Source organism: Scyliorhinus torazame, chromosome 6 (assembly GCF_047496885.1).
Source record: "Scyliorhinus torazame isolate Kashiwa2021f chromosome 6, sScyTor2.1, whole genome shotgun sequence".
NCBI classification, from domain to species: Eukaryota; Metazoa; Chordata; class Chondrichthyes; order Carcharhiniformes; family Scyliorhinidae; genus Scyliorhinus; species Scyliorhinus torazame.
In genome coordinates, this window is record NC_092712.1 from 184190493 (window position 1) to 184206816 (window position 16324).

Below are 16324 nucleotides of genomic sequence, written 5' to 3' on the forward strand. Positions count from 1 at the left end.
AACTATCCTAATGGATTTTCTTCCAATATAACCCCTGAGAAAGTACTCACATTCTGACGCCATACTCAAATATGTAATTAATATTGCCAATGAGCTCTCCTTTTTACCCTGCCAAGTTCTCGTGCAGAGATTAAGAAATATTAAGTCAGCACTGCTGCCTCACAGCGCCAAGGACCCGGGTTTGATCTTCGCCCCCGAGTCACTGTCCGTGAGAAATTTGCATGTTCTCCACGTGTCTGCGTGAATCTCACCCCCAAAACCCAAAAAGATGTGCAGGGTAGGTAAATTGGCCACGCTAAATTGCCCCTTACTTGGGAAAACAGAATTGGGTATTCTAAATTCATCAAAAGAAATATTAAGTTTCCAGAGTTAACATTTGAAATCAACTCTGATGAAAGATCACAACCTGAAATGTTTGCTCCATTTCTCTTTTGACACATGGTGCCAGACCTGCAGAGTATTTCTAGCATTTGATAAGTTTCTAGTCCTCACCAAGTCTGCACCATGGTCACAATCCTATTTTCCTGACCATAATGCTTCCAACAAAGCATATATATAAACTTGAAGTTCCCTCTTACCTTCCACAGATCAGGTGGCCCATCAATGAGCTTGGCAGAAGTGCCACAATACTTCAGAGTTAAATGAAGACACTCTGTCCCATATTCAAAATCATAATCAGTGCACTGTAATATAAAATATAGACATGAATTACACCTTACAGATCTTCAAGGGATTTTTTAAAAAATCATTCATCGCAGATGAAAATAAGCAGCCAAGAGGAACTGCGATGGTACATTTCTGAAATTTCAACTTACAAAGTTCTACCTTCCACATGATTAAAATAAATATTTATAATCTCCTGGCTATTTCAGAAACAGGGACAGAAATCATAGATTGGATTTCAAGGGAAGATACAAGTTCCAGAGTAGGTAACCTGGAAGGACATGGGCAGCAGATGCATAGGAACGCCACCAACTGCAAGACTCCCTCCAAGCTGCACACTATCCTGACTCGGAACCTTTTCTTCATTGTCACTGGGTGAAAATCCTGGAGCATCTTTCCTTACAGCACTATGGATGTACCTACACCACACGAACTGCAGTCATTCAAGGAGGTGGCGGTGCAATTAGAGGTGGACAATAAATGCTGGCCTTGCAACGATGCCTACACCCTGTGAACGAACCAATAAAAAAAAATTCTGCTTAGATTTAAGTTATTCTAAGTCAACATTGTTCTTTACGGTAAAGAAATGAAAATGGGTATAGGATTAATGATTAATTATGTGTTCGTAAGAGCTGGATTTCTATTTGAAATTAGATCTATAAATTACACACTCTCTCGAGTCAAAAGGCAGCTCTGTTTCCAATGCTCTTTTTGTTTTCTTTCCATACCCACAGACTTTTCTGTAAGTCACTTCGACACATCACAGCCATCATTCAAGAAAATGACAGTTACATTTTATGGTCTCTTAAGGTTTCAATTACTTGAAATAATAGAGCTGCTACCTTTGTAATCAAATGCATATTATTTAATCTAATCTCACAATCTGATCTGTCCCCTTTTGGCTTGCCAAACAAAAGTGTCCTCCTCTTCTTAAAAATTCACAGGTAGGTAGAAAATGAAAGCACTTGTTCTCACCTTTTTCTATAGCTGCATTTGGCCTCACAAGAGCACACACATGATAGGCCTGATTCACAATTCTCTTCCATTCATAAATGCTATGTCAGGCTGCAGCAGGATGACCATAACTACTGAATATACACTACTCTATGTAACAGATCTTCAATGAATCTGTAGTTAAATTGCCTGGAGGATTAACAGACAGCAATGTGTTACTTAGATATTAAAACCAGTGCTTTATAAGTTCCCAGCTGCTGTCATTTTCAGAATTTACAGCCTTGTAATTTTAGAAGATTAAACAAACCTAATATTTTAAAAGAAAATTAATTTTCACATAAAAATATGCATTTTAATAAACCGGTAATTTTCATCTTCAGATATTCTAGTCTGTCTTTCAAATTGTTCTATTTTTGCATTGAAAGCTTGAGGTGATAAAAATCTTTTGACATCATAATAGTGTAATTTAGAATTTAACTGCGGTTGACTAATTTGCCATTGTTTAACTTTAAGGTTTAAATAATTTCAATGAAGACGAGTGGTAAAATTGCTCCCTCTCTTTGTATAAGGCTTGTGTGAGTTTTGGCAGTGTAAAGGTAGCTACAAATGCATGTGCAGCAAGACAACCAAACTGCCCCAAATGGCTGGCATTCTCAGTCAGGAAAAATGGCTAGCATAGGGAATAGAAATATTCACGCTGATTTAGTGAGTGTTCTTCTGAGGCCGAGGTTACATTTAAGGCAGAGGATGTGTGAGGTTGCGAAAGGTGCTATAAAAATCCCAAGTTCTTTATTTCATGCACAAAAAATGTATTTCCCTGTTGCACAAAAAGAAAAGTCCACTGATTGGAGAGTTCACAAAATTCAAAGGTTCACACTCACCCACAAACAAAGCTGATAATCTAGGCCAACACTCCATGGTAATACTGAAGAAACATTGCATTGCAAAAGCTCTGTCTTTCAGATAAAACTGTCTTGATGAATCTTCATCTTCCTGCTTAGGTGGATGTCGAAGATCCAATGACATTATTCAAAGTAAATCAAGGAAGTTCTATAGGCTTAGGAACAGATTCTCTCGGAACTTTCAAAAGGCAACTGGACTTGTTCTTGAACAGCTTTAATTTGCACTGTTATGGGGAAAGAGCTGGGGTGTGACATGAAAGTGGACAGCTCTTTCTTAGAGCCAACACAGGTAGGATGGGCCATTGTAGGATTATATGATTGTATGAGGATTCTGGTTAACATTCTGTCCTCAGCATGGACTTTGACAGTTAAAGAATAAAGCCGACTAGCTTCTCAGTTCAACATGAGGTGGACAATGATTCTTAGTCTGCCAAGAAGTTGTTAATGAATTTTTAAAAAGCACATCAGAAGCATGGTTAATTGGTTATTTATCTCATTTACATTTTACGGACCTTTACTGTGTGTACATTCACTGCAAGATTTGCCACAATAACTTGAATGATGGCTCTTCGAATGTAATGTATTGGTTGTAAGGCACTTTAGGTTGCAGTTCCTAAGGGGATGATTTTGCACCCATGTTCGTTGTCAACAGAACAAGGACCCAGGCACAAAATGCCACGAGAGTTGGGAAATGAAAATCTCGGCAGCAAGATGTCATTCCCGATTTTCCCACCCCTCGTGGGTGCCGTAACGTTCTGGATGGGAACCTTATTTTAAAAAATTTCACTCAATTTAAATATGATTAAACGGCTTCCACGTCATAGGTTCCTCGCTCACTAAATATTCATACCTCGTCGAAGTGATGTCGCGTTGGCAGGGTTCACAACAGCTATTTAAGAATGTGAAGTAGTCGAAGGGAACCCGCCAGGGGTGCTAAGGTAAGTATAGTCCCCAGGAGTAGAGAGGCCATGGCTGGGCCAGCCTGGCAGTGTCAACCTAGTAGTGCCAGTCTGAGCCAAGGGGAAATTCCAGGGGAGAGCCTTCCAGGGAGCCCCATGGGGGAGGGGTCTCATTATGTGTGGAGGGGCAGGGGGGAGAGCGCCCAGGCCTTTGAAGCAGAAAGACTCCCGTGTCAGGAGGAGCGAGCAGTGAGGAGAGGACCTTGCATTGAGAAGGGTCCTGGCAATGAGGCGGGAGCGTCGACGATACTGCCGTGATGGCTGTGTGGATGAAGGTGAGAGCCCCCGATTATTGTGCACCTGAGAGCACCTGATAATTTTGTTGTGGGGTGGCGGAGCTGGGAGGAATTTAACCTTAGTGCTGAACGGAGATCCCTTTAAAGATGATGCCTCAAGAGCTCTATCAGGCCCTGTCTCGGCAGACTGATGGCATAAACCATGCCCCAATTTTCTTCTGGTCAGAGTGGCTCGAGATCTGGGCAAAAAGTGGTCTGTGCATCTGGAGAGATTCACGCCGGTTTTCAGTCAGAGCATGATGTTCTGATAAATTATTCAAAAATTCCACCGTACAGATGTGAAATACATTGGAGAAGTCCATGTCCTTGCTTTTTTTAACTTTTAGAACAATTCAATTTCCATATGAAATATTCTGCAAATATTAATCAAAATGTGGATAAGCTTGTTTTTCCCTTTTTCCTCTTTGATTTTATCACTTTTAAATTGTTTTGGATTAATTATTACTAGGCGGCGAATATATTGATGGTTAGGAATTAGCAAGTGGGGGAGGGGTCGGTGTGGGAGCGAGTGGAGGCAGCGTCCTGTAAGGGTATGAGTTTGGAGGCTTTGTTAGCGGTGCCTCTGCCGTTCTCGCCGGCTCGGTACTGTACAAGCCCAGTGGTGGTGGCAGCCTGAGGGTGTGGGGGCAATGGAGGCAGCACATGAGACTGGTGTGGTCACCGATCTGTGATAACCACCGTTTAATTTCGGGAGGGCTGGACGGGGACTTTAGGAGGTGGCAGCGGGCATGGATTGAGAGATTTGGTGATCTCTTCATTGAAGAGGGTTTTCTGAGCCTGGAGAGATTAGCGGAGGATTTTGAGTTACCATGTGGGAATGGATTTCGGTACCTACAGGTACGGGACTTTGTCCGGAGCCAGGTTCCAAGCTTCCCTCACCTCCCTTTAAAGGGACTGCAGGATAAGGTGATGTCAAAAACAGGGGTTGGGGAGGGGAGAGTCTCGGAAATATGTAAGGAATTAATGGAGGGGAAGGGGTCCCAATCGGGGAGGTGAAGAGGAAGTGGGAGGAAGAGTTCGGAGGGGAGTTGGAACTCGGACTATGGGAAAAGGCCTTGAGGAGAGTCAATTCATCCTCATCGTGTGCCAAGCTTAGCCTGATCCAGTTCAAGGTGGTCCACAGGGCTCATATGACTGTGACCCGGATGAGTAGGTTTTTTGAGGAGGTGGAGGACAGTTGTGGGAGGTGCGGGGGAAGTCCGGCGAATCATGTACACATGTTTTGCACGTGTCCAAAGCTGAGGGGATTCTGGAAGGGATTTGCGGACGTCATGTCAGAGGTCCAGGAAAGGAGGGTTACTCCGAGTCCAGAGATGGCAATATTTGAGGTGTCAGAAGATCCGGAGGCCCAGGAGGGGAGAGAGGGCGACGTTTTGGCCTTTGCCTCCCTGGTGGCCCGGAGATCGATTTTGCTGGGATGGAGGGACTCGGAACCTCCAAAGGCAGGGGTGTGGGACAGTGACATGGCAGGGTTTCTCAGGCTGGAGAAGATTAAGTTCGCCTTAAGAGATTCAATTCAGGGGTTCACTCGGAGGTGGCAGCCATTCATCGACTTCTTTAAGGACAACTGACCGTCAGCAGGAGGGGTGGGGGGTGGAGAAAGGGATGCATGGCATTGTGGAATAAGGATAGGGAATCCAATATACGGGCAGTCAGGAGGTAGGACGGGGGGGGAGGTTAGGTATGTTATTGTGATGTTGTTGCGTGTGTCGGATCGCTCTGTTGTTTAGAATGTTAAAATTATAAATGCTTTGGGGGCGGCATGTGGCGCAGTGGATAGCACTGGGACTGCAGTGCTGAGGCCCCGGGTTCGAATCCCGGCCCTGGGTCACTGTCCGTGTGGAGTTTGCATACTCTTCCCATGTCTTCGTGGGTTTCACCCACACAATCCAAAGATGTTTGACCAGGTTGGTAAAGGCAGCCTTGAGGAGGAGTTTATACAATGTGTCCGGGATAATTTCCTGGAACAGTATGTAACAGAACCTGCAAGGGAACAAGCGGTCCTAGAGCTGGTCCTGTGTAATGAGGCAGGATTGATTAATGATCTCATTCCCCACTACTCCGAGGTCCAAGCATACACCCCCAGCAAACCAGAAAAGTTGGAAAAGTTTTCTTACCTCCTTGCCCCTTCAATGGCATGGAGCCTGGGTCCCTCTTGTAAATGCTTGTTATGTGCTGCCTATGTCCTATGAATACTCAAGAGAGTCTCTGGTCATCTAGGGGCCCACCCAGGCCACCCCTCTGGACATCCTCATACCGCAGCTACATCATCAGTGGGATGGGACATGGCCAAGCTCCATCAGCTGCCCAGAAGGTGTTGGCCATGTCCCATCCCACTGATGATGTAGCTGCGGTATGAGGATTACTGAAGAGGAAGCAAGGAATCAGCAGATCTCCCTCCAACCAGAGGACATCTGCACTGTGGCCTTTGGAGCCCTCCCTGGTTCTCCGCCCCTAACAGGGCAGATGTCTCACCAGAAACCCCCCACTCCTCCTGATCACTAGCTGTCTCCTCCTAGTGAGGCTGGCAGCACTGACTGCCTCTGCAAACACCTCCTAGGTAGTGTTCAGGAGGGCGGGCTTGAGTCTGCAGCCCACCCGGGGGAAGAGGGATTCCCTCCCCTCCTCACTGGCATGAAACTGTGGGTCCTTTTCGGACTCCAGACCTCAGGGGGCAGGTCTTCTGTGAGCCACCTTGGTGACTACAGTGAGTGTGTGATAAGAGAAACACTAAAAAACAACTCCCACTGCCAGGCTCTTTAGCGCTAACTCCACCCCCAGCGGGGAGAATGCCCGCTGGTCCGGGAATTCTTTGAAATTCGCACCAGCAGAGTGCTGGCTCATTTGCATGTCCTGACTCTTTTACTGAATAGCGCATCCAACAGAAAGGCGAACCCCACATAATTCAGACCTGGCATCAACGCTTAGTCTCCCAAACGATGAATGCTGTCCATTGTACACACATGAACAAAACAAATATACACACGATAAACTCATAAAACACAATCATGCACTCTATGGTTATTCTCACAAAATACTGGAGGACAAGATAAACTGCAAGAATTTTACCTGCTGGTAAGCTCTGTAAATGATATCAAATGTGAAGGCTTGGGGCATCTCACTTGCTCTGTATTTGGCCCGTTCCAATGAATGATCAAGATAACCTTCTGCGTTTGTTGCAACAACAGTGGAAACAAGCGGTCTGATAGCCCCTGCTGCCTGAAAACAAAGAGACAAAACTTTATAATGCATTTTCTTAATGGCTGAAAGGAATAGAGATCCAGGGAATGAACCTCATAGAGTGCCACCAATCACTCAATTTTATAGATTGAAATAAAACATGCATCAAACAATTATCTACTTTAATACATTGCACACATTAGTTATAGAAAATATGAATTTAAATGGAACATCAGGCACTGGTTGTACTTGTATACATTTTACAACTGGAAAAATTCAAATCGCTTATTGTCACAAGTAGGCTTCAAATGAAGTTCCAGTGAAAAGCCCCTAGACGCCACATTCCAGCGCCTGTTCGCGGTTGCTTGAGTAGTTGGACAAAATAATTGTTTTGTTTGGTATAGCCTTTTCTATTCATAATATACTGCTGCTGTAACTATATCTGACATCATAAGAGTACTAAAGAATGAAGAGAGAACAGTGGAAATGAAAATGGAATACACATCAAATAACTGGTTGAGAGTACGCACAAAACTGTCATGCACACTCCTGCTCTACTTCAATAGTGTCTTGTGTGGTAACAATAAGGAAGATAGTAACAGACTTCAGGAGGACATTTAGTAATTTAATAAAGATGTATGGCAAATGAAATTTCATGCAAGGTAGACGTGCAAAGTGATGCATTTTGGTAGGAAGACTGAGGCAAATGTATACACAAAATGATCCAAGAACAGAGACACCCAGGGGTATATGCACACTAGTCTTTAAAAGACATGTTGGAATTTTGGCCTTAGAAATAGAGGGTTGGCGGTGCCCAATCTTTTGTAATATTATTGAGCTGCTAATATAGAAAAGATTTGGCAATGGTGGAAAAAGGAAGAAGCGGAATGGGTAAAGGTAGAGGAAGTATTGTGTAAGTCGGCTAGCTTCAAAACTTTAGCTGTTGCCCCACTCCCATTTACCCCAGGGACGTTTATAAAAAGTCCGGTGCTGTCACCTTCCTTACAAATTGGAGCCAATCGAGACGGTATTATGGATTGGGAAACATGTCGGCGCAAACCCCTATTTATGAAAACCATCGATCGATCAACCATGGCAAGATCGAGTATGTCATGTGAGAGTACCTTTAAGAAATAGATCTTTAAGCAATGTACCTTTAAGAAATGGAGCTGATCGTCTTGTTGAAGTTGTACAAGACATTGGTACGGCCACACTTGGAATACTGTGTGCAGTTCTGGTCACCCTATTATAGAAAGGATATTATTAAACTGGAAAGAGTGCAGAAAAGATTTACTAGGATGTTGCCGGGACTTGAGTTATAAGGAGAGGCTGGATAGACTGGGACTTTTTTCCTTGGAGCGTAGGAGGCTTAGGTGTGATCTTATAGAGGTCTATAAAATAATGAGGGGCATAGATAAGGTAGATAGTCAACATCTTTTCCCAAAGGTAGGGGAGTCTAAAACTAGAGGGCATAGGTTTAAGGTGAGAGGGGAGAGATTCAGAAGGGCCCAGAGGGGCAATTTCTTCACTCAGAGGGTAGTGAGTGTCTGGAATGGGCTGCCAGAGGTAGTAGTAGAGGCGGGTACAATTGTGTCTTTTAAAAAACATTTAGATAGTTACATGGGTAAGATGGGTATAGAGGGTTATGGGCCAAGTGCGGGCAACTGGGACTAGCTTAATGGTAAAAACTGGGCGGCATGGACTGGTTGGGCCGAAGGGCCTGTTTCCATGCTGTAAACTTCTATGATTCTATGATTCTATGATCATATTACTGAAGTGATGTCAGAGGGTGGGGGGGAACTGAGCTCACTTCTGCTTTTTGAGTTTCAGTTTGAGCACGCAGCTGGGAGTGTCTGTGTGTTTTGCTATGAGCTGCATGAAGAAACACAGAGCTAGTCTGTTGATTTCTGCAATCCAAAGACTATAAATATATTGAATGTAACCTAATGTGCTCCTATTTTTGAAGGTTTGAAGTCTTTTGGATGTTTAAAGGAACAGTTTGAAGGATTATTTAGTGGTGTAGTCTTTTGGGGTTATCTTTGAAGCAATGGGTGTTAAGATATTCAATGTTTGTTTTAAAAGGGTTAACTTGAGTTCATAGAATAAACATTGTTTTGTTTTAAAAAACACTTGTCCATTTCTGCTGTATCATGCCTGGAGAGTACGCTGTGTGCTTCCCACACCACAATCTATTACAAGTTGTGGGTCGGTTGAACTCCATGAAACACTTTGGGGTTCTGTACACCTGGACCCATAACAAATACAACATTTAAACAGTGGCATAAAGGGGGATTGAGACAGGTAAAATACTTATGCTTAGAAGATGGATTTGTGAACTTTGAAGAATTGAGGGGAAAAACGCGAAATGCAGGAGAGGTTTAAATATCTTCAATTAGGAAATTTGGCGAAAAAGGAATTGTCCTCTTTCCCTCGACCACCAGATAACAATCTCCTTGATAAATTGCTCTTGCCAGATGAGTTGGGAGATGGGAAAATTACTAGCATTGAGAGATGGCTGATGGACACAAAGAAAACAACGATTGAAGGAATAAAACAAAAGTGGGAGGAAGAATTGGATATGGAATTGGAATGGGCACTAAGGAGTGAAATTATGCACAGGGTTAATGCTACATATTCATGCGCTAGGATAAACAATACAATTCAAGATTGTATATAGAGGGAGATAGAGAACCTAGTGCGTGGTGTAATGACAACAATATCACCCTCAACGTCAGCAAAACTAAAGAACTGGTCATTGACTTCAGGAAGCAAGGCATCATACACACCCCTGTCTGCATAAATGGTGCCGAGGTGGAGATAGTTGACAGCTTCAAATTCCTAGGTGTGTACATCACCAACAATCTGTCCTGGTCCACCCACATCGACGCTGTGGCCAAGAAAGCACAACAGTGCCAATACTTCCTCAGGAACCTAAGGAAATTTGGCATGTTCACATTGACTTAACAATTTTTACAAATGCACAATAGAAATCATCCTATCTGGCTATATCACAGCCTGGTATGGCAACTGCCCGGCCCAAGACCGTAAGAAACTATGGAGAGCCGTGAACACCGCCCAGTCCATCAGATGAACCAGATCCCATCCATTGACTCTGTCTACACCTCCCGCTGCCTTGGGAAAATGGGCAGCAGAATCAAAGAACCCTCCCACTTGGGGTATTCCCTCTCCCAACCTCTTCCATCGGGCAGAAGATACAATAGTCTGAGAACACGCACTAACAGGTTCAAAAACAGCTTATTCCCCGCTGTTACCAGACTCCTGAATGTTCCTCTTATAAACCAAACTGATCTCTTCACACAACTCCTCTACTGAGTAGTACTACACTCCATATGCTTCACACCATGTCTGTGTCTATGTATTTACATTGTTTATTTATGTATGTCCTATGCTTTTCATGTATGGAACAATCTGTCTGGACTGTACACAGAACAATACTTTTCACTGTATCTCGGTACACATGACAATAAATCAAATCCAAACATACAGCCTAATGACACAGGAAAGAATGAGCAGATCCTTCATAGAGGTAGAAGATAAATGTGAGAGGTGTAAAGGAGGGCCAGCTAACCATTTCCACATGTTCTGATTTTGTCCCCAATTAGTGGGGTTTTGAACCTCGGTATTTAAAAACATTATCAAAGACTTCCGGATGCGGCGATGACCAGCTGAGTCGCACGTTTCGGCACCTCCCGTTTTAACGGACTTTTGGGCTCTTATCGGGAGCCCCAACGGAGATTTTTCACTGCCAAACTCAGTGTGAGGCGATAAAGGAATAAGTCCCCCCGGGTGTGGATGGAAAGAAGCGATAGTAGTGGCCAGATTGCGGAGGATCCTCTGGAGCAGCGGCAGAGAAGAGAAGGGAGTAGCAAGATGGCGGCTGAGGGAGCCCACATGGTATGAGGCCCGGAACAGCAGGAGTTCCTCCGGCGATGTGTGGAGGAGCTCAAGAAGGAGGTGCTGGCGCCGATGTTGCTGGCGATTGAGGGATTGAAGGAGACGCAAAAGACCCAGGAGATGGAGCTCCGTGGAGTGAAGGCAAAGGCAGCCGAGAATGAAGACGAGATACAGGGCTTGGTGGTGAAGATGGAGACGCACGAGGCACTACATAAGAGGTGCATAGAAAGGCTGGAAGCCCTGGAAAATAGCTCGAGGAGGAAGAATTTAAGGATTTTGGGTCTTCCCGAAGTGTCAGAGGGAGCGGATGTTGGGGCTTATGTGAGTACGATGCTCCATACTTTAATGGGAGCTGAGGCCCCGACGGGCCCCCTGGAAGTGGAGGGAGCATACCGGGTCCGCGTGAGAAGACCGAAGGCAGGGGAAATACCGCGAGCAATAGTGGTGATGGTCCACCGCTACAAAGACAGAGAGATGGTCCTGAAATGGGCTAAGAAGACACGGAGTAGCAGGTGGGAGAACGCGGAGATCCGCGTGTATCAAGATTGGAGTGCGGAGGTGGCGAGGAGGGCGAGTTTCAATCGGGCCAAGGCGGTGTTCCACAAGAAAAAAGTAAAATTTGGAATGCTGCAGCCGGCAAGACTGTGGGTTACACACCAGGGCAAACACCACTACTTTGAGACGGCGGAGGAGGCGTGGACATTTATTCAAGAAGAGAAGTTGGACTAGATTTGAGGAATGGATGTTTGGAAAGAAGTAGCGAGGTGGTGGCAAGGAATTGTAAAGAGGGGAGAGGGGGAGGGCTTATCTGTAAAAATGTTGGACGGGAGAATTTTTTCTCCCCCACCCCCCCCACCCCCATAGGGGGGGGACACGAAGAAATGTGGGCGCCGGTAGGGAAGGGGACAGGGAAGGGGAGAGGGAACTGCGCCATTAGGGGCGGGGCCGAGAGGGAAGCGCGGGCTTTTCTCCCGCGCTACAGAAATTGTGGCGGGAAAAGTGGGCGCAGGAAGGAAGGGGGCCCCACACGCAGGGAGGCCAAGGGTAAACGGGAGAAGCCGAGGTCAGCCAGAATTTGCTGACTCCCGGAAGCAATATGGGGGGAGCAATCAAGCTAGTAGGGAATCTAGCGGGGGGGGGGGGCCGGATTAACTGGGTTGCTGCTGCTGAGGGTAAGGGGGAGCTGATATGGGATGGTCGGGACGGGAGGGCGCCGTCTGGGGGACAAACGGGTGCGTGGGACCCGGGTGAGGAGCTGGTTTAAAAAAGGGGATGGCTAGTCGACGATGGCGGGAGGTAAAGGGCCCCCCAACCCAGTTGATCACGTGGAACGTGAGAGGGTTGAACGGGCCGATTAAGAGGGCAAGGGTATTTGCGCACCTAAAGAGGCTGAAGGCGGATGTGGTTATGCTTCAAGAGACGCACCTGAAAGTGGCGGATCAGGCCAGATTAAGGAAAGGATGGGTGGGACAGGTTTTCCACTCAGGATTAGATGCAAAAAATAGAGGGGTGGCAATACTGGTGGGGAAACGTGTACTGTTTGAGGCTAAGACCATAGTGGCGGACAGTGGGGGCAGTTACGTGATGGTGAGTGGCAGATTGCAAGGTGAGGCGGTGGTGCTGGTGAACGTCTATGCCCCGAACTGGGATGACGCGGGTTTTATGAAGCATATGTTGGGGCGCATCCCGGACTTAGAGGTGGGAAATTTGGTATTGGGGGGGACTTCAACACGGTGCTGGACCCAGGGCTGGACCGGTCCAGATCTAGGTCCGGGAGGAGGTCGGCAGCGGCCAAGGTGCTTAAGGGGTTTATGGAGCAGATGGGAGGAGTAGATCCCTGGAGATTTGCTAGACCGAGGAGTAAGGAGTTTTCCTTCTTCTCCCACGTCCATAAAGTATACTCCCGGATAGACTTTTTTGTCCTGGGAAGGGCGCTGATCCCGAAAGTGGCAGGAACGGAATATTCGGCTATAGCCGTTTCAGATCACGCCCCACACTGGGTGGATCTGGATCTAGGAGAGGAGAAGGAGCAGCGCCCACTTTGGAGATTAGACATGGGACTGTTGGCAGATGAGGGGGTATGTGGAAGGGTGACGGGATGTATTGAAAGGTACCTAGAGGTCAACGATGATGGAGAGGTCCAGGTGGGAGTAGTATGGGAGGCGCTGAAAGCGGTGGTTAGGGGGGAGCTGATTTCCATAAGAGCCCACAAGGGGAAAGAAGAGGGTAAAGAAAGGGAGAGACTGATTGGGGAGATTCTGAGGGTGGATAAGCAATATGCGGAGGCCCCGGATGAAGGGTTATACAGGGAAAGACGGAGACTACAGACGGAGTTTGACCTGCTGACCACGGGTAAGGCAGAGACGCAGTGGAGGAAGGCACAGGGAATACAATACGAGTATGGGGAAAAGGCGAGCCGACTGCTGGCCCAACAACTTAGGAAGAGGGGGGCGGCGAGAGAGATCGGAGGAATTAGGGACGGGGAGGGAAGGATGGAACAGAGGGCGGAGAGGGTGAACGGGGTGTTTAAGTCATTCTATGAGAGGCTGTATAAGTCCCAACTCCCGGAGGGGAAAGAGGGAATGATACACTTCCTGGACCAGCTGGAGTTCCCGAGGGTTGAGGAGCAGGAGGTGACATGTCTGGGAGCGCAGATTGAGGTGGAGGAGGTGGTAAAAGGAATCGGGAACATGCAGGCAGGAAAGGCCCCGGGACCAGATGGGTTCCCGGTGGAATTTTACAGGAAATATGTGGACCTACTGGCCCCACTCCTGGCGAGAACCTTCAATGAGGCTAAGGAAAGGGGGACACTAACCCGACGATGTCGGAGGCGACGATATAGTTGATCCTGAAGCGAGACAAAGACCCGCTGCAGTGCGGGTCATACAGGCCCATCTCCTTCCTAAATGTAGACGCCAAGTTACTGGCCAAGGTGATGGCGACTAGGATGGAGGACTGTGTCCCAGGGGTGTGCATGATGACCAGACAGGGTTTGTTAAAGGGAGGCAATTGAATGCCAACATACAAAGGTTGCTGGGGGTAATGATGATGCCCCCACCGGAGGGGGAGGCGGAGATAGTGGTGGCGATGGATGCAGAGAAGACAGTCGATAGAGTGGAGTGGGACTACCTGTGGGAGGTACTGAGGGGATTTGGATTTGGAAAGGGGTTCATCAGATGGGTTCAGCTCCTGTACGGGGCCCCGGTGGCAAGCGTGGTTACAAACAGGCAACGATCCGACTATTTCCGATTACATAGAGGCACAAGACAGGGGTGTCACTTGTCCCCGTTACTGTTCGCGTTGGCAATCGAACCATTGGCCATAGCGCTGAGGAGCTCTAGGAAGTGGAGAGGGGTGCTTAGAGGAGGAGAGGAACATCGGGTGTCATTATATGCGGATGATCTGCTGCTATATGTGGCGGACCTAGTGGAGGGGATGCCTGAGATAATGCAGACACTCAGGGAGTTTGGAGAGTTCTCGGGATACAAATTGAACATGGGAAAGAGTGAACTATTTGTGATGCACCCTGAGGAACAGGGCAGGGGAATAGACGATCTGCCGCTGAGGAGAGTAGCAAGGGATTTTCGATATCTAGGGATCCAGGTGGCTAGGAACTGGGGAACCTTGCATAAACTTAACTTGACACGACAGGTAGAGCAGATGGAGGAGGACTTTAAAAGATGGGACATGGTGCCCCTGTCATTGGCGGGTAGGGTACAGGCGGTCAAAATGGTGGTCCTCCCGAGGTTTCTTTTCGTGTTTCAGTGCCTCCCCATACTGATTACAAAGGCCTTCTTCAAGAAAGTGGATAGGAGTACTATGAGCTTTGTGTGGGCAGGAAAGACCCCAAGGGTAAAGAGGGGGTTCCTGCAGCGTAGGAGGGACAGAGGGGGACTGGCACTGCCGAGCCTGAGTGATTACTATTGGGCCGCCAATGTGTCTATGATATGTAAGTGGATGAGGGAAGAAGAAGGAGCGGCGTGGAAAAGGCTGGAGATGGCGTCCTGTAGGGGAACAAGTTTAAAATCACTGGCGACGGCGCCGTTACCGTTTTCCCCGAAAAAATACACCACACACCCAGTGGTGGTGGCGACTTTGAAGATTTGGGGGCAGTGGAGACGACATAGGGGGTGACGGGTGCCTCGGTGTGGTCCCCGATAAGGAACAACCTCAGGTTCGTCCCGGGAAGGATAGATGGGGGATTCCAATATTGGCAACGAGCAGGAATTGTGAAATTGAAGGACTTGTTCCTGGACGGGACGTTCGCGAGTCTGGGAGCACTGGTAGAAAAATGCGAGTTGCCACCTGGGAATGCCTTTCGATATATGCAAGTGAGGGCATTTGCAAGGCAACAGGTGAGGGAATTTCCGCAGCTCCCGGCGCAGGGGATCCAGGACAGAGTGATCATGGGGGCATGGGTCGGTGATGGTAAAGTGTCCGATATATATACAGGGAAATGAGAGATGAGGGGGAGACGATGGTAGAGGAGCTAAAGGGTAAATGGGAGGAGGAGCTGGGGGAAGAGATTGAGGAGGGGCTGTGGGCAGATGCCCTAAGTAGGGTAAATTCCTCATCCTCATGTGCCAGGCTCAGCCTGATCCAATTCAAGGTTTTACACAGGGCGCTTATGACGGGAGCAAGGCTGAGTAGATTTTTTGGAGTGGAGGATAGGTGCGGGAGGTGCGCGGGAAGCCCGGCGAACCACACCCACATGTTTTGGTCATGTCCGGTATTGCATGGGTTCTGGGTGGGTGTGGCAAGAGTGATCTCAAAGGTGGTGGGGGTCCGGGTTGAACCAAGCTGGGGTTGGCTATATTTGGGGTTGCAGAAGAGCCGGGAGTGCAGGAGGCGAGAGAGGCCGATGTTTTGGCCTTTGCGTCCCTAGTAGCCCGGCGAAGGATTCTACTAATGTGGAAAGAAGCTAAACCCCCGGGCGTGGAGGCCTGGATAAACGACATGGCAGGGTTTATAAAATTGGAGCGAATAAAGTACGCACTAAGAGGTTCGGCTCAGGGGTTCACCAGGCGGTGGCAACCGTTCCTTGACTATCTCGCAGAGCGATAAGGGAAAACAGGAAAGACAGCAGCAGCAACCCAGGGGGGAGGAGGGGGGGGGAGGGGAGGGTACATGTGGGTCCTTGGGGATTTTTTGTTCTTTTCCATGCTAGTTGTTTATAATTATATTTATTTTTTCAATGTTACTATTTCTTTTTTTGTACTTGTTGTTAGTTAATATATTGTTTAAATAACGATCAATGTACATTTTGTTACAAAGTTGTAAAAATGGAAAATTCTTTTTGATCGAAAAACTTTAATAAAATATATATTTTTTTAAAAAACATTATCAAAATTGTGGAGGTGGAAATATTACCTGGACCGTTTGATGCAATGTTTGGAGTGTCGGAAATACCAGGACTAATAGAAGGGAAAAGTTGCATTTGTCAATTGATTGCTCA

At 47.0% G+C, this 16324-nt stretch overlaps 1 protein-coding gene across 6 annotated transcripts in view; it reads right to left on the reverse strand.

Moving 5' to 3' along the window:
• crppa (CDP-L-ribitol pyrophosphorylase A) overlaps window positions 1–16324 on the reverse strand; it is a 599604-nt gene that overhangs the window by 449878 nt on the left and 133402 nt on the right. For all 6 annotated transcript variants that reach the window (XM_072509159.1, XM_072509161.1, XM_072509158.1 and 3 more), the window contains 2 exons: window positions 6844–6993; window positions 579–683 (listed from right to left, as the gene is read on the reverse strand). In XM_072509159.1, the coding sequence (XP_072365260.1) occupies window positions 579–683; window positions 6844–6993 (255 nt within the window). The remainder of the gene's footprint in view (window positions 1–578; window positions 684–6843; window positions 6994–16324) is intronic.